We start from the raw sequence: 18446 nt of genomic DNA, 5'->3' as shown, positions 1-18446 counted from the left end.
CATGTGCGAGTCCAGCACAAGAAAGGTTGTCTTTCTACACACTAGGAACATAGTGAGAGCAACGCCGTAAGTTATGAGATAATCGATATGTTGAATTAAAATGTTAACGCCGATCCTGTTAAAAGTAACGACGGTCGATAAGGTTTATGTTTTCGTTAGTTAAAGAGTTGCGGATAGTTTGCGTTAAAGTGTATTTAAAGCAGTCAATGGCGTAGGTAGATTCTGACTGTACGCTGCACTTTAATGTAATGTAGTAGTTGTAGTTTTACTTTTGCAAGTATTTATGATGAAAATGTAATATCAAGAAGGAAACAAATGCTGTACAAATCTTGTATTGTTTTTTCAACAGTTTTCACCATACATTAATGTGGAAGAGTGAACAGTAAGTGGTTAATCTTACTGTGATCCTGTCTTCATTGACAATGGTTTATCTCGGTGTTTAGTTCGGCGTGGCACCCAAGCGAGAACATTACAGTGAAAAGGCGGCATTATCAGGTGTTTCAATTGCTACAATGTCAACTCGATCCAACATCAAGTCGTTGCCATCCAGCGACAGGGGCAGTAGGGCATCATCAAGTAAGACCGCTCACGCAAGAGCTAAAGCAGAATCCGCCAAGGTGCAAGTGCGCTACGCCAAACAAGAAGCAAAATTGAAGATGGAAGCGGCTGCCAGAGAAGCTGAAAACCGGAAGGAAGCGGCTGCCAGAGAAATGAAAAAAGCTGCCAGAGAAGCCGAAAACCAGAAGGAAGCGGCTGCCAGACAAATGGAAAAAGCTGCCAGAGAAACCAAAAACCAGTTGGAAAGGGCAAGGGTAGCGGCAGAGTTAGAAGTGCTGACGCAGGAACGAGAAGAAGAAGCTGCCAGGGTGGAAGCAGAGTTCATAGAAGATGCTGAAGAAATGCATGACCTGGTTGATGTAAAATCTACGTCAGAAAAGATCAGATTGGAACGCACAAGCGACTATGTCCAATCCCAAATAGACTGGAAGATTCGTTCTTCCTCTCCATACTTATACGATAACGCCCCACTTCATGAGGAGTCTCAGAGAGGCCCGATTGCACCACATCCATCCGAGGAAGACAATTTACCCTTGCAACTCCGCGATGAAGTCAAGAATGAAAGGGCTGATGACAAATACTTCTCGACACCAAATTTACCAGATTTGGCGAGAAGAGAGGCAAAGGCTGAATTCAGAACAGCAAAGTCCATAACAGAGGTATGCCCTTGGTCATATACCCGCTGACATATTTCCCCAGCCCGCATGCCACTTGCAATAGAACCCCTGGCACAGTATTTAGCACGGTAAGATCTCATCACTTCAGGACTATACCATTTCAAAGATAAACCTGAAAATTACCGTGCATGGTACTCCACATTCACCAACGCTATTGACGGAATCCAGCTCAGAGCAACCCAAGAGTTGGATCTTACGGCGAAATGGCTGGGGAAAGAATCATGCGAACAGGTGAGACGCATACGTTCCATGTACATCAACAACCCCGAGCTAGCCTTAAGCAAAGCATGGGAGAGACTTCGGGAGGGCTATGCGGCCCCCGAAATTATTGAAGCGGCGCTATACCAACGTCTGGAAAATTTTCCTAAGGTGTCAGCCAAGGACCACACTAAGTTAAGGGAGCTCGGAGATTTACTCATGGAGATTCAAGGCGCCAAAGAAGATGGCTACTCAACTGGTCTAGTATACCTAGATACTCCATCCAGGATTGGACAAATCGTGGACAAACTTCCATTTGGGCTGCAGGACAGGTGGGTGTCTGTTGCCTCAGAGTACAAAGAAGACCACAATGGTCGATTTCCTCCCTTTGAGTATTTCACTAGGTTTGTGTGCAAGGAGGCGAAGAAGCGAAACGACCCTAGCCTCACGGGTCAAGAAAGCAGTACAATTTACACCAAGCCAGATAAATCCTCTTCGAATAATTTCAACATTAATAAACCCGTCTCAGTGCTTAAGACTGAAGTCTTTACAACTAACCACGAACCTAGCAAGAATTGTCCATTGCATAACAAACCCCACCCCCTCAGAAAATGAAAAACCCCTTGAAGAGAGGATGGCCCTTCTCAAGGAGAAAAGAATATGTTTTAAATGCTGTTCCTCGACCTCTCACTTCGCTAGAGAGTGTACGATCTCCGTGAAGTGTCCGGAATGTAATAGCACTAATCACGATGGGGCCATGCATCCCGGCCCATTACTGCAAACCGACAACGCTCCTTCACCCCCACAACAGGATGGCGGGGAGGGAGAGGCTCACTCCAGGACAACTGTTGTCAGCTCGAGCTGTACAGAAGTTTGTGGTCAAGCTCGGTCAAGCCGTTCTTGTTCAAAGATCTGCCTCACTAAGGTGTACCCTAAAGGAGCCAAAGACAAGGCAATCAAAGCCTATGTAATTCTGGATGATCAGAGCAATCGCTCACTAGTCAGTCCAGAGTTCTTTAAATTGTTCAACATTGAGAGTGAGCAGTTCCCATACTACCTTAGAACTTGCTCAGGCAACGTGTAAACTCATGGAAGGAAGGCAGAAGGCTTCCAGCTCGAGTCCCTGGTTGGTAAAGTCGTCATCTGTCTCCCTCCACTCTTAGAGTGCAATGAAATTTTGAATAACCACACTGAGATCCCGACGCCAAGTGCGGTGCTACACCAGCCACATCTCTGCCACATCGCCAAACACATCCCAGAACTGGATCCAAAAGCAGAAATACTCCTGCTATTAGGAAGAGATGTTCTTCGGGTGCACAAGGTTAGGCAGCAGATCAATGGACCACACGACACCCCCTTTGCGCAATGCCTGGATCTGGGCTGAAGTTTAGAGACTGAAGTTTTGTATTATGTTCATTGTGACCTTACGAAGGTCAAGCGGGGAGTGTGTTGCCTTTATGGCAGTTATTTAGTTTATAATATTTTCGCTTAGTAATTCGTTTGTTAGCATTTTAGTTAAAGTTAGGATTGTTTAAAGTAAATTCGTTGTCTGTGATATATCACGGCATGCGATGATGTCACATCCGGTTTCGCCACGTCCTGTGGGAAAATACCGGTTTGGAGAAATGGGAAGGTGGGGGCCACACATGTGCGAGGCCAGCGCAAGAAAGGTTGTCTTTCTACGCACTAGGAACATAGTGAGACCAATGCCGTAAGTTATGAGATAATCGATATGTTGAATTAAAATGTTAACGCCGATCCTATTAAAAGTAACGACGGTCGATAAGGTTTATGTTTTTGTTAGTTAAAGAGTTGCGGATAGTTTGCATTGAAGTGTATTTAAAGCAGTCAATGGTGTAGGTAGATTCTGACTGTATGCTGCACTTTAATGTAATGTAGTAGTTGTAGTTTTACTTTTGCAAGTATTTATGATGTAACTGTAATATTAAGAAGGAAACAAATGCTGTACAAATCTTGTATTGTTTTTTCAACAGTTTTCACCATACGTTAATGTGGAAGAGTGAACAGTAAGTGGTTAATCTTACTGTGATCCTGTCTTCATTGACAACGGTTTATCTCGGTGTTTAGTTCGGCGTGGCACCCAAGCGAGAACATTACAGTGAAAAGGCGGCATTATCAGGTGTTTCAATTGCTACAATGACAACTCGATCCAACATCAAGTCATTGCCATCCAGCGACAGGGGCAGTAGGGCATCATCAAGTAAGACCGCCCACGCAAGAGCTACGTTAATGTGGAAGAGTGAACAGTAAGTGGTTAATCTTACTGTGATCCTGTCTTCATTGACAACGGTTTATCTCAGTGTTTAGTTCGGCATTCCATTACACCCGACCGAGAACACTACAAGTGTCATTTTCAATCAACTTAAGGGTGTTCCTTAACAGCAGCAGCATAAATGCAGAGATGGGCTCTGTTCCTTGGAGGACACAATTACAAGATCAAATTCAGGAAGATGACTAAGCATGGAAATGAGGGTGGATTGCCTCGTTTACTTTTGGAAAAGGAAACACATGAAAAACTTACAAAAGAGGACACTCCTTGTGACATATTCTCCCTAATGCAAATCATACATTTTCCTATCACAGCAGAGGTGATCCAAAGGGAAACCACAAAGTGCCCCATACTGTCTCAGGTCTACATGCCCACCCAAAATGACTGCAATGTGCAGGAGGAACATCAGTTCATCTATTTTTACCAGTGCCGAGGTAAACTTGCTCTTGATGGAGGCTCCCTTACGAGGGGATTGGAAGTTGTACCATCCAAGTTGAGAGCTAGTGTTAGAGGAGCTACATGCTGGTTGTCTAGGCATGGTTAAAATGAAACATTGGCTCGAAGCTTTGTCAAGTGGCTTGGGACAGATCAGCAGATCGAGCAGCTTGCCATGCACTGTGCGAGATGCCAACAGCAGTGCTTCTCTGTCCCTGGGAATGGTCTGCATTACCTTGGCAGGGGATTCATGTGGATTTTGCCAGACCAATCATGGGCTTAAATTTTTTTAAGTAATGGATAGTAATGGATGTAATGGATGCAGCTACAAAGTGGCCAGAGATGTTCCCAATTGCCTCCACTAAAGCCTCACACATTGTTGAAGTGTTGAGAAGCCTCTTTGCAAGGACTGGTGCTCCAGAACAGTTAGCTAGTGACAATGGACCACAGTTTGGGGTGGAACAATTCAGCACAGTCCACAACAAACAACTCATCAGCTATGCTGGTCCTAAGTCGTCCCTTGGGTCCTGCAAGGATCTCCTCAAACCCAGTCTTAGAAGGAGTATGCAGGACAAACAGATGACACAATTGAGGTTTCCTCAAACAAGGAAGTTCACTGTTTCACTCCTGGACAAGCAGTTCTGGTGAGGGACTACAGAGGTGATCTAAAATGGGTAATTGGCATGATTAAAGATAGAGCTCTTCTACACAATGAAGATTGTGTCTGATATCATCTGGAGATGATACATCGATCAGTTGAGGAAAGCAGAGGCAGTTGTTAGAGAAGAAAGGTGGCCAGAGCTGTCAGAACTGATTGCTGCAGTCACAGAGTTAACTTCTACACCCCTAATGGAGGCAGCTCCAGAACCTGAGATTGCTTCACAGCCATAGGTCTCACCTGCCAAGCACAGTGATTCCCCCCTTTTCTGGAAAGACGTTATCCCACAAGAGTGAGAAGACCTCCACAGTGATTAGATCTTTACACCTGACTGGGACTATTCAAAATTTTACTATGCTTTGGATGTCTGTAGAGTAGTTGTATTACATAGTATACTGTGTATATAGTTGGGATGCATTTTATATTGAGTTGGAGTTTATAGCTAAGCTTATAGTTTATAGCTAATCATGGAGAAGTGTTGTGTAATTAATATTTCAGTAAAATTTGAATAATGTTGTAAATATTTAGTTTGATTAAGCATTCTTGTTCATTTAAATAATGCATTGCTGGTTATGTGTAAAAGTACGTAAATGGCTTCTGTTATCACGTCACCACTATATGTGCGTGCCTCACTTGAAGTAAAAAATGAACTAAGACTTGTAGCTTTTGGCTCTTTTGTTTTCCTTTGAAATAGTTTTATATTTTGGAGTTGCAAAACAAAACAAGGGCTTTATTCCCTGAAGTGTAGGAGAACGAGGTAAGACCTTACAAAGGGACATAAAATTATGAGGGGTAGAGATAGGATAACTACAAGAAGGCTTTTTCCACTGAGGTTGGGTAAGTCTGGAATTAGAGGTCATGGGTTAAGGATGAGGGGTGAAATATTTTAAAGGAACCTGAGAGGGAATTTCTTCACTCAGAGGGTGGTATGTGTGTGGAATGGGCTGCCAGCAGAAATGTGAATCAGGATTCAATGGCAGCATTTAAGAGAAGTATGGATAAATGCATGGATGGGAGGATTGTGGAGGGCTTTCGTCCAGGTGTGGGTTGATGGGCCTAGGCTGAGTAACTGGCACACACTTAGATGGGCCGAAGGGTCACTTTCTGTGCTGTAGTGCTCTATGACTTTATGACAGAATAAAAAAAAACATATTTGTTAGTAGTCCAAAAAAAGAGCAAGGGAGATCTCCTCAGAGCCCTGGCCAATTATCTGTTGCCCAACTGCTTCACTAATGAGATGATCATTAACTCATGCTGATGGAAACTTGCCAAATGAAACTTAACCTCCAACATACCAGTGAGTTAACTTCACTTCCATATCAGTGGCTGTGAAATGCTTTGGGATATCTTAGAGTCATTGAAAGGTCTTTATCAATGCAAGTTTTAAAAACATCTTAATGAGTGCTGCCTTGAAAAGTACACGAAGAAATGTTAGGAAGGTTAAAATTAGACATCCTTTGCAGACAATTTAATAACAAGTCAGGGAAAGAAATGTAATGTTGCTTATAATATTATGAGTCAATATTTGGCAGGAATGAGCTTTAGTATATGTGTGAAGCAACAGCACAATTTTAATGTTTTTGGAAAGATTTAAAAAATAAAAATATTAAAAATATCCTTCCAGAGAATGGATTGGATTCAGTGACAGCAGATTACATTCCACCAGGTAAATGAGAGGACAAAGCATTATCACAGTGTGCTGATACAAGATTAATGAGATTTAAATGTACCTTCTGGCGTTTTCCATATCTGTTCCTGTTTACACGAGGGCCATCTCCAAGCTTATAAGCTCTGGGAACTTCAATGCCCTGGCAAAGAATAAATTTATTATTGAAATGAAGCAACAACACAGATTTTTTTGTTATTAAGAAGTTATATTAACTCAACATCACAAGCAAATACAGGATGGGTGGACTTCAGCTGACCCTAGTATATATTTCCATGATACTGCGTCAGCACACTGATTCAGACTTGGCCATGTATATGAGGAGATCTCTTGCCTATGACGAGAAAATACCAACCTCTTCTGCCAAAATCCACAAGCTGAATTTTCAACTCTTGAGATCTGATGTGATGAGTAGGCCTTCTGGAGAACACTTCTTTGACCAGCACAGACACCATGGGCCAAATAGCTTCCTCCAAATGGCAATGTTCGCATTCATTTCAAGAGGACTAGAATATAAAAGTGTGGATGTTGAGCCATCTCAGACATTGGTCAGATGGCACTTGGAGTATTGTGAGCAGTTTTGGGCCCCTTATCTAAGAAAGAACACACTTGCATGGAGGGGTACAGAGAATGTTTATGAGAATGGCCTCACAAATTAATGTATGAGGCGCTCTGGGCCTGTACTTCCTTGAGTTTTGAAGAATGAGGTAGGCTCTCATCGAAACTTACCAAATATTGAAAGGACTAGATAATGTGGACTTAGAGAGGATGTTTCTTCTACTGGGTAAGTCTAGCAGCAGAGGGCATAGCCACGGAATACAAGGTCATTCCTTTAGGAACAGAAATGAGGAGAAATTTCTTTAGCCAGAGGGTGATGAATATGTGGAATTCATTGCCACAGATAGCTGTGGAGGCCAAATTATTGGGTATATTTAAGATGGTGGTTGATGGGTTCTTTGTTTGTAAGGATATCAAAGTTTATAGGGAGGCAGGAGTATAAGTTTAAGAGGATTAATAAATCAGCCATAAAGGAATGGGGGAGCAGACCCAATTGGATCGAATGGCTTAATTCTGCTCCCATGATTTATGGTCTCCTGAGTCATATATTTTCTCTAACCTTTGAATTCACTGAACCTGTTGTAAACCTCCAGGGCATTATTTAATTGAAATAGAAACGAAACCCTGGCTATAAAGGTGGTTACTAAAGAAAGGAAACTCACATTTGGAGGAGTTTTCATTCACTTCGGTGACTGGATGGAAATCTAAAACTAAATGTTAAATTGTTGCATGTGGAATCACAGGTCATAGTGTGGAAAGGTCCATACAGTCTATAGAGTCCATTCTGGCTTTTTGATTAGCAATCCTACAAGTGCAAAGGATTGAAATTTGGGAAGTCAAACTAGGATAGAATTTAGAATTTCTGGAGGGAGGGGAGGGTGTATCAGAGGTACCTGGGAGCATAAGAAGGACCTAGGAGTTTGCTGAAAGTGGCGTTACAGGCAGACGGGGTAGTGAAGAAGGTTCTTAGTATGCTGGTCTTTATTAGTCAGGCTATTGAGTGTAGGAGTTGGGATGTTATATTGCAGTTGTACAGCACTTGGAGTATTGAATACAATTTTGGTGGCCCTGTTTTAGGAAAGACATCATTAAACTGGAAAGAGTGCAGAGAAGGTGCATGGAGAACTACCAGATTTCGAAGATCTGAGCTTTGTGGGGAGGCTAGGAATTTATTTCTTAGAGCACAGGAGAATAACACATGACTTTGCAGAGGTGTTTAAAGTCATGAAGGGCATAGATAGGGTGAGCACACACAGCCTTTTGCCGAGGGATGGGGAGTAAAAAATAAGAGGTCTAATGTGAAAGGTGAAAGATGTAAAAGAGACCCGAGGGGCAAGGGCTTCATACAGAGGGCGATGTTTAGATGGAACACAGAGAACTACACATTTGTGTGGGTGGGAGCAGCAGGAGTTGGGGGGAAAGGAGCTTGTCTTGCTGTTGTCCTTTTGTTGCTGTTGTATTTCGTATGATTCTGCTGAGCACGGTCAGCTGGCTCTGTTGCCGTTGGAATAAGTGGCATCTCTTGCAGTTTGGCTCCCAGCATATCCTCAGGTCATTAATCCCAACTGCACGTTTGATGATTCGATGTATATGCGACAAATAAATGAATCTGAACGAGCTGGCAGGGAAAATGAGTGAGGCAGGTACAAAAACAATATTTAAAAGTCAATTCAGTAGGTACATGGGCAGGAGGGGTTTAGAGGGATATGGGCAAATTGCAGGCAAATGTGACTAGACAGAAACTAGCACCGTGGTTGGTATGGATGAGTTGGTGTGAAGGGCCTTTTCCCATACAGCATTACTCTATGATTCTAATCTTTTCATTTATTTAGAGATACAGCTTGTTAACATGCTCTTCCAGCCCAATGAGCCCACGCCACTCACTGGACTAATTAACCTAGTAACCCGTACATCGTTGGACTCAGGAAACCCATAGAGTCACAGGGAGAACATATAAACTCCTTACAGACAGCAGCAGAGCTGAACCGGTGTCACTGTAATAGTGTTATTCCAACTACTATGCTGGCTCATCAATGAAACTACCCTAGTTTGACATCACAACTTTCAACACCTTGCACACATGACCTGGTCCAACATACTTATTTTGTCTTCAAATAATTGACTAATTCCCTTTTGAAAGCTACTATTGAATCTCCTTAAGTCATAAGACCATAAGACATAGGAGCAGAATTAGGCTGTTCAGCTCACTGAGTCTGCTAGGAAAATTCCACGCACTACATTCTTGTATGGAGTTAATCTATGTTACTGGACCAACATTTTTGATGATTAAGCAGTTTCCAAGGTGATTTCTTCTACTGAGCTGAGATTGTGACACATCGAGTCATTCCCAGCTGCCTCCTCTCTTCAGAGCCTTAGGTGGAGTGGGCAATGTCATCAATTACCAAAATTAATCAACATTTTAGAAGGATGAGAGGGGATCTGATTGAAACATATAAGATTATTAAGGGATTGGACACGCTGGAGGCAGGAAGCATGTTCCTGCTGATGGGCGAGTCCAGAACTAGAGGCCACAGTTTAAGAATAAGGGGAAGGCCATTTAGAACAGAGATGCGGAAAAACTTTTTCACCCAGAGAGTGGTGGATATGTGGAATGCTCTGTCCCAGAAGGCAGTGGAGGCCAAGTCTCTGGATGCATTCAACAGAGAGTTAGATAGAGCTCTTATAGATAGCGGGGTCAAGGGATACGGGGAGAGGGCAGGAACGGGGTACTGATTGTGTATGATTAGCCATGATCACAGTGAATGGTGGTGCTGGCTAGAAGGGCTGAATGGCCTACTCCTGCACCTACTGTCTATTGTCTATTGTCTATTACCATGCAAATTATGATGATGAGCCTTCTTGACACCTGAGAGAACCGTGGGGCAGTGGGTCAGGAGACACATACAGGCTTGGTAATGTGACAATGTCAATTTCCCTTCCTTTGCAGACCTCAGGGAAGTCAATGGAACTTTACAAAATTAGTTCAGTATTATCAGACTTAAGAGAAATTCCTTTCCCACTGCCATCAGACTGCTGAACCAATCAGCTCATTCACATCCCCAGCGGTGCTGACATGTATTTGGACTTCTTGTTCCACCTCTCTTCATTATTCCATATTTCTTTTATACACTTCAGACTACAGTACAAACTCCACACCATTCTGCTGTTTGTGCTCACCGTTCTATTTATTATTAACATGCTTCCTGTTTATTCTGTGAGCTTCATAGGAAGGAACTTCAACGCAGCAGTGTATATGACAATAAACTAATTGAATCTTATTCCAGATGAATTTCAGATTATATTCTAGATTCTGTGCTATTGAATGATCATGGAATTTCCTAAGGGTTAAATCTTAGAAAAGAATTAAATCTGCTTTGTTCATTTAAGAATATCACAAGTAAAAACAGAGGGAGATCATTTTGCTCCTTGCTCCTCCTCACTTCAAAATAACCATTGCCGATATTTACCTTAGCTCCGCTTTTCTGTACCCATTGCAAGTGATGGAATACACTCCTAGATTTATGCTCCACAGCCCCGAATTCCAAAGATGCATTCCCCAAAGGTAAGACAATCTTTCTCATCTGTCATGAATTTGCCAATCTCTTATTTTGACACTAAACTTTGATTCTAGTCACCCCAGCAATGGGAAACATTGTCCTCAAATAACCTGTCCAAAATATTGCATGCTTTAGCAGTTCACTTCCCATTATTTCAAATATTAGGGAGTCTTAATATTAGTCCAGTCTTAACCTCCTAGATGATAAGACAATGGAACAGCACTAGACCATTCGTCCCATCGAGTCTGCTCTGCCATTCTCCTATCTTCTGCCAATAACCTTGACACCCTTACTAATTAAGCAACTATCAACCTCCACTTTAAATATGCCCAATGATTTGGTTTCCACAGCCACCTGTGGCAATGAATACCACATATATACCACTCTCTGGCCAAAGAAGTTCCTCCTTATCTTTGATCTAAAGGGCTGTCTTTCTATTCTGGGGTGGTCATAACTGCCCACTATCGGAAAAATCCTCTCCATCGGCCCCCCCCCCATTCTTTTAAACTCCAGTGAGTACAGGCCCAGAGCCATCAAACGCACCTCACATGTTAACCCTTTCACTCCTGTGATAATTCTCATAAACCTCCTCTGGATACTCTCTAATACCAGCACATCCTGCTCACGATACTCCAAGTGCAGTCAGACCGATGCCTTACAAAGCCACAGCATTACATTGTTGCTTTTATATTCCAGTCCTCTTAAAATGAATGCTAATGTTGCCTTTGCCTTTGGAGGACCAGTCCCAAGCCAGTCCCATTTGTCCAAGAATCCAATGTGTGTACTTCTGTCTATCATAAAAAACATGTAGCCTTAATTGGAGACCAGACTTTTACACAATCCAGTCTCACTAGGGTCAGATTTAAACGCAGATAACTCTTGAATGTAAAAACCTCTTGCAATAAACAAACATAGCATTTGCCCTTTTAATCACTTGCTGTATCAGCACATTATCTTTCATTGATTCATATACAAAGGCACTCAAATTCCTGTGAACATACCAGGCTTCGAACTTTCTCCATATATCAAATAAATTCTACCCTCTTACTTTTTCTACCAAAGTGATAGGCATAAATAGAATGAAGACCCAGTGTCTTTATTCAACAGCAGCGAGGGATAATACCCCAGGACATTTTGTTGAAGGTGATAGGAGCAAATAATAAACACAAGAGATTCTGCAGATGTTGGAAATCCAGAGCAACACACGCAAAATGCTGGAGGAACTCAGCAGGTTAGGCAACATCTACAGAGGGGAGTAACACCCTGATGAAGGGTCTTGGCCTGAAATGCCGCCTGTTAATTTTTCGTCCAGAGATGCTGCCTGACCTGCTGGGTTCCACCAGAATTTTGTCTGTGTCGCAAAGGTGATTGGAGAAAAGTTTACGGGAGATGACAGAGATAGTGGGTGTGTGTATGGAATGCACTGCCAGGGTGTAGTGGTACAGGCAGATACATTAGGGACATTTAAGCAACTCTTAGGGAGGCACAGGGATGAAAGAAAAATGAAGGGCTATAGGTTGTGTAGGAGGGAAGGGTTAGATTGAATGCTGGGTAGCGTAAAAGGCTAGTACAGCATTGTGGGCTGAAGGGTCTGCACTGTGCTGTACTGTTCTTACATACTTCATACAACTCACCCTCCATGTAGCATCAGCAGTCTTGGATACATGACTCTAGCTCTTCTCACAGTGGTTGCATTTGCAACCTTCCAATTCATGAAAAGGTTCTAAAATCTATCAAAGTTTGGGAGATGACAACTAGTTTACCTGTAACTCCATAGACATCCCTTTCACAGATTGCACCACCCTGAGATGACTTGTTGAATTTCAGTCCTATTTCTTTCTCCAATTCTATTTTTAACTAATGCAACACACGTAAAATGCTGGAAGAACTCAACAGGTCAGGCAGGGTCTATGGAAAAGAGTAAACAATCGACACTTCGGGGTGAGACCTTCAGGACTAATGTTCATTTCCTTCAGCACCACATTAACTGTAGATATTGGTCACTTATAACCCTACATCCATAATGGTTAATAGATTGTTCCCATTTACTTCACAAAGGACCCTTGCCCACCCAAGACAAGCCCTCTTCTTGTTACCCTCATTGAAGAAGAGAGAAGGTACAGGAACCTGAAGACCCATAAGAACAGCTTTTTCTACTTCACCATTAGATTTATGAATGGTTCATAAACTCATGAACATGATTTCGCTATTCCTATTTTACACTATTTATTTATTTTACAATTTATAGTAATCTTATGTCTTCGCACTATATTGCTGCTGCAAATCAGCAAATGTCACCGATAAGAGACCTGATTCTGATTTCAATTATGCTATCGAACTTTAAATAATATAGAACATGGAACAGTACAGCATAAGAGTAGGACCCCTAGTCTGCCATGTCTATGCTGTGAGGTTAATTTATGCTGATCCCGTTTGCCTGCACATGGTCTATATCTTTATTGATTGCCTGTTGAACTGCTTTTCAAAATGCCTCTTAAACATTAATATTGTATCTGCATGTACTATTTTCTCTGCTAGTATGTTCCAAGCCCCTACCACTCTTTGCATAAAAAAACCTATCCTACACTTCTCCTTTAAACATTTCCCTTCTCACATTAAATATATGCCTATCGGTTTTGACATTTCCACGCTGAGAAGAAAAGCATCTGATCCTTCAGTATTGTCTTTCCATAATCTTTCCCTGCGCTGATTATGATTAAATGTATTTTGTACGGTTGATGTTGGATCTGCAGATGATACAATTTAGAGGTTCTTTGGAAGTCAGGAATGAGGAATAAATCTTTAGGCTGCAGCCATCTTATTAAGTGTTTATAACAAAGAAATAACAGTAATCAATCAGTAAGAAAGATCAAGTAAAAAACTCAAGGAAGAAAAATAATTTTGCCTTGTGAATGTCTTTATACAGAAAACTAGTTCAGACTAGACAGATAAGAACGTTCTTTTGTTGAGAACAGCCTGTGAAGCAATTTGATTGATGCTGGCGTGACACAGGCCGCAAGTACCTGTGGGTGCACATGGAAGACAGACTTAAGTGGAGCACCATCACAGAGGCTGCATACAAAAAGGGCCAGAGTCGCCTCTACTTCCTGAGGAGACTGAGGCCCTTTGGAATGTGCAGGCCTCTCCTCACGTCCTACCAGTCTGTTGTTGCCAAGACAATCTCCAATGTGGTGGTGTGCTGAGGCAATGGCATCAACACGGGTGATGCTGACAGACTCAGTAAACTGATTAGAAAGGCTGGCTCTGTTATAGGAGTCAAACTGGACACACTGGAGACTGTGGTAGAACAAAGGACCCTATGGAAAATCCTGGCAATTCTGGACAATGTTTCTCACCCTTTGCACGCCACCTTGGCTGAACAGAGAAACACTTGTAGTAATAGATTGAGACAACTATGCTGCTCCAAAGAGCGGAATATGAGGTCATTCTTATCCTCAACCATTAGGCTCTATAATTAGGCCGGGGAAGTGAAGCCCCCTCCCCCCACCCCGCCCCCGTTAGCCTGTTTGAGGTTACTTATTTTCTATTCTTTGTATACTTGTACACTTGTAATGCTACTGTGACACTATAATTTTGCTTGGGATCAATAAAGTATCTATCTATCTATACAAAGAAACTAAAAAAAGAGCCAACTATACTACAAATTACTGAAAATCCACTGAATATTAACAGAAAAACAGGTAATTGTTCAAACATATAAGCAAGCATGAAGAAAGTTAAACTACAAAAAAAAAGAATTTACAGCCTAATCAATCACTATCATGTTAGTATGTCCTGTCCCTTCCTGACACATTTTCGTGATGTTACCGATGTCACCACTCTGCACTTAGTCTACTCATTCCGAAACTGCTGGAGACACTCACAGATCAGTCAGCATCTGTGGAACCAGAAAATGTTAACATTTCAGGTCAAAAGCTCTTTTCGTTTTCATACACTTCCTGACCTGCTGTCTCCAGAAACTTTTCAGTTTTTCTTTCAGACTTCCAGCGTCTTTTTGGTTTACACATTGCCTCATTATTTTATAACCTAGTTAACTTTCATTGCCTTATTAATTTTCTAACTGTCCCCTTCACCTGAATACTACCAAATCCTACATTTTAAAACTTTATATACAGTCCTAGCAATATGAACCAACAGGTCCCATTCTGATACACATAAAGGCCATCCCTGTTCTCCCAGTACCGTGTTTACTCCCCATGAATTAAAAACACAAGAGATTCCGCAGATGCTGGGAATTCATAGAAACACACAGGAAATGCTATCTGAGCTCAGCAGGTAAGGCAGTATCTACAGAGAGGAATAAGCGGAAGACATTTTGGGCCGAGACACTTTGTCATGAGCCCAATGAAGTGTCTCAGCCTGATTCCTCTCCTTGCACGCTACCTGACCTGTTAAGTTCATCCATCATTTTGTGTGTTTCCCATGAATTAAAATCCTCTTCTCAGCCACCAGTCTTTGATCAAATGATTCAAAACTTTAATGCATTTCTCTCATGCTTGTACATAGTTTAAGTAAACAAGTGGTGTTAGCTATCAGTTCTGAACATTTTAACACTTACATTCAGTTCTGCAAAGTCTCCTGCGATTATTTCAAGACTTTGTACTTCAGAGGTGAACAAGAGCCAGGCAAAAAGGATAAGGTGTTTCATAGTGCACTGATGCTCTCACACTGCGATCAGTGAGACTAAGTCTGGATCCGACTTCTTTTATAAGTTCAAATGAAAAACAACCCAAAAAAAAGTTGCATTTGAAGTTCCTTCCTTGATCCAATGAACGTGTTGCCCTCAGCTCCGGTCAATATTTGTACTGAGTCAGTTACCAAATGCCCAAATATGCTGTAGAGGTTGTACAAACACAGGTTGTTCTCTGGTTCCTTCAGCAGATAACCACTGAAAGCCTGATTGATTTTGATTTTGATCTGTAGGTCCCACGTAATTGTCTTAGATTATATTTCATGCAGTTCAAAGAATAAAGCTATTTCCACTGCTGAGAGAAACCTACTGTATTTTACATATAAAAGTGGTGGACCAAAAGGCCATGAGAAAGAAGTTGTTTGGATCCTTGAACTTGTTCTGTTGCTCAATAATCATAAGCACAAGAGGTTCTGCAGATGCTGGGAATCCAGAAGAATACACACAAAACTCAACAGCATCTATGGGGGGGTGGGGAAGAGGGTAAAAAGTTGATGTTTCGAGCCGAGACCCTTCATCAGGACTGGAAAGGAAGGGGACAGAAGCCAGAATGAGAAGCCAGGGGTGTGGGGAAGGGGGAACCTGGTGAAGGGGGGGTGGGGGGGTATGAAGTGTGAAGCTGGAATGTGATTAGTGGAAAAGGCAGAGCACTGAAGAAGACAGAATCTGACAGGAGAGGAGAGTGGATCATGAGAGAAAGGGAAGGAGGAGGTGAACCAGACGGAGGTTCCTTCTTCCTCAGCCCATTACCTTTTCCATCTATCACCTCCCAGCTTGTCAATTGATCCCTCATTTCCCACTCCCTATCTCTATCTTTAATATCTCTTTTTTTTCGCTTTCCAGGGTTCTTTTGAAGACCCTGACCTAGAGTTACATGCTGACTTTGGTTATATTGCTTGAATGGGACCCACTCTCGGGGTCTCACGACCGGCCGCTGTTCGATACGCCAAGGAAATCGCCTAGACTAGTGCGTCTTCAGGGTGCTGGCTTTTCAGAGCTCTGGAGGTGGGCGTACTTGAGGATGGTGCCGCTGCCTGTTTTAAATAGACGCCCCTCTATCCTGAAATTGTGTCCTATTGTCCTAGACTCCTCCAGCATGGGAAACATCCTTTCCACACCTACTCTGTCTGGGTCACCTCAGGCTCGCTCAGCTCATTCTCGTCTGGGGGAGCAGCCTTCGGCCCCGCCAAACTGGGTAATCAGCTGGTGTGGATGCTGTGTGATGTCCCCGCCTCGCCCAAAAACAGACAGTACACCATAAGCGTTTAAGTGAGTACAATTTATAAAGGTTACTATAACTAAGTGATTAATAACGATACAGTATATATGAAGGAAAAAAAAAAGAAAAGGCGCCAAACTTATCAAAGTCCAAACCACTTTGTGCATAACTGTTGGAGCTCAATTATCTGGCCACCATTCGATCCCCTCCAAACTCCTCGACTCGCAGCTCAGGACCACCCGAAGCGGTCAACCAAGCACATCTATCTTCATCTCCTCTCCTCGGGCTACCTCCTGGCCTTGGACCCCCGCTTGGGGTCCATTCCTCGCCCAATTTACAGCATCGCGTCCTCTCTCTCTCATCCCCTCGCGCCGATCTCCCCAAAAGCCCGCCAACAATAGCTTACAGACTCAGAAGAAAGAACAACATTAATCCCAATTGGTTTACAAAGGAATACAATTCTCGTTATCAGTAAATTTTAACCCAAACAAGCTTCCAGCACTCTCTCGCAACAAAGAAACATTCCTACTTTTAACAAAACAGAGAAGCCATTCTGAGTAACATACACAGTAACAATGAAAAAGAAGATACCCCCTTTACACCTGAAATTGTGTCCTATTGTCCTAGACTCCTCCAGCATGGGAAACATCCTTTCCACACCTACTCTGTCTAGGCCTTTCAACATTTGAAAGGATTCAGTGAGATCCCCCCTCATCCTAAATTCCGGCAAGTACAGACCCAGAGCTGCCAAATGTTCCTCATATGAGAACCCCTACATTCTTGGAATCATCTTTGTGAACCTCCTCTAAACCCTCTCTAATGCCAGTACATCTGAAAACTGTTCACAATCCTCACCAGTGCCTTATAAAGGCTCTGTATCACATCCCTGCTCTTGTATTCCAGACCTCTTGAGATGAATGATAACATTACATTTGCTTTCCTCACCACTGACTCTACCTGCAAGTTAACCTTTAGGAGGTCCTGCACAAGGACTCCCAAGTCCCTTTGCACCTCAGATTTTTGGATTTTCTCCCCGTATAGAAAATAGTCTGCACACTTATTTCTACTACCTAACTGCATGACCATGCATTTTCCAACATTGCATTTCATTTGCCACTCTTTTGCCCATTCTCCTAATCTGTCTAAGTCCTTCTGCATCCTACCTGTTTCCTCAACACTACCTGCACCTCCACCAATCTTTGTATCATCTGCAATGTTGGCACCAAAGCCATCTGTTCCATCATCTAAATCATTGGTATGCAGCATAAAAAGAAGTGGTCCCAACACCGACCTCTGCGGAACATCACTAGTCACTGGTAGCCGACCAGAAAAGGATCCTTTTATTATTCCCACTCACTGCATCCTGCCAATGCTCTGACCATGCCAGTAACTTTCTTGTAATACATTGGGCTCTTAACTTGGTAAGCAGCCTCATATGTGGCACCTTGTCAAAGGCTTTCTGAAAGTCCAAATATACAACATCCACTGCATCCCCTGTATCTACCCTATTTTTAATCTCCTCAAAGAATTCCAGCAAGTTCATCAGGCAAGATTTTCCTTTAAGGAAACCATACTGACTTGTCCTATCTCTTCCTGTGTCACCAAGTACCCCATAACTTTATCCTTAACAAATGACTCCAACATCTTCTCAACCACTGAGGTCAGGCTAATAGGTCTATAATTTCCTTTCTGCTGTCTTCCTCCTTTCTTAAAGACTGGAGTGACATTTGCAATTTTCCAGTCCTCTGGCACTATGCCAGAGTCCAGTGATTTTTGAAAGATCATTACGAATGCCTCCACGTCCTCTACCGCTAACTCTTTCAGAACCCTAGGGTGAAGTTCATCTGGTTCAGGTAACTAATGTGCCCATAGGTCTTTCAGCTTTTTAAGCACCTTCTCCCTTGTAATAGTAACTGTAC

At 42.5% G+C, this 18446-nt stretch overlaps 1 protein-coding gene across 1 annotated transcript in view; it reads right to left on the bottom strand.

Annotated features, from left to right (window-relative positions):
- Positions 1-15281, bottom strand: part of itih2 (inter-alpha-trypsin inhibitor heavy chain 2) — a 109689-nt gene extending 94408 nt beyond the window's left edge. The window contains exons 1-2 of the mRNA XM_059987331.1: positions 15177-15281; positions 6547-6624 (exon numbers count right to left, since the gene is read on the bottom strand). Of these exons, the coding sequence (XP_059843314.1) occupies positions 6547-6624; positions 15177-15266 (168 nt within the window). The 5' untranslated portion in view covers positions 15267-15281. The remainder of the gene's footprint in view (positions 1-6546; positions 6625-15176) is intronic.
- Between the last annotated feature and the right edge of the window lie 3165 nt (positions 15282-18446).

This window comes from Hypanus sabinus, chromosome 13, assembly GCF_030144855.1.
Source record: "Hypanus sabinus isolate sHypSab1 chromosome 13, sHypSab1.hap1, whole genome shotgun sequence".
Taxonomy (NCBI): Eukaryota; Metazoa; Chordata; class Chondrichthyes; order Myliobatiformes; family Dasyatidae; genus Hypanus; species Hypanus sabinus.
Note: the sequence above shows the minus strand (reverse complement) of the source record. Positions and strands in the feature narration are given on the sequence as shown.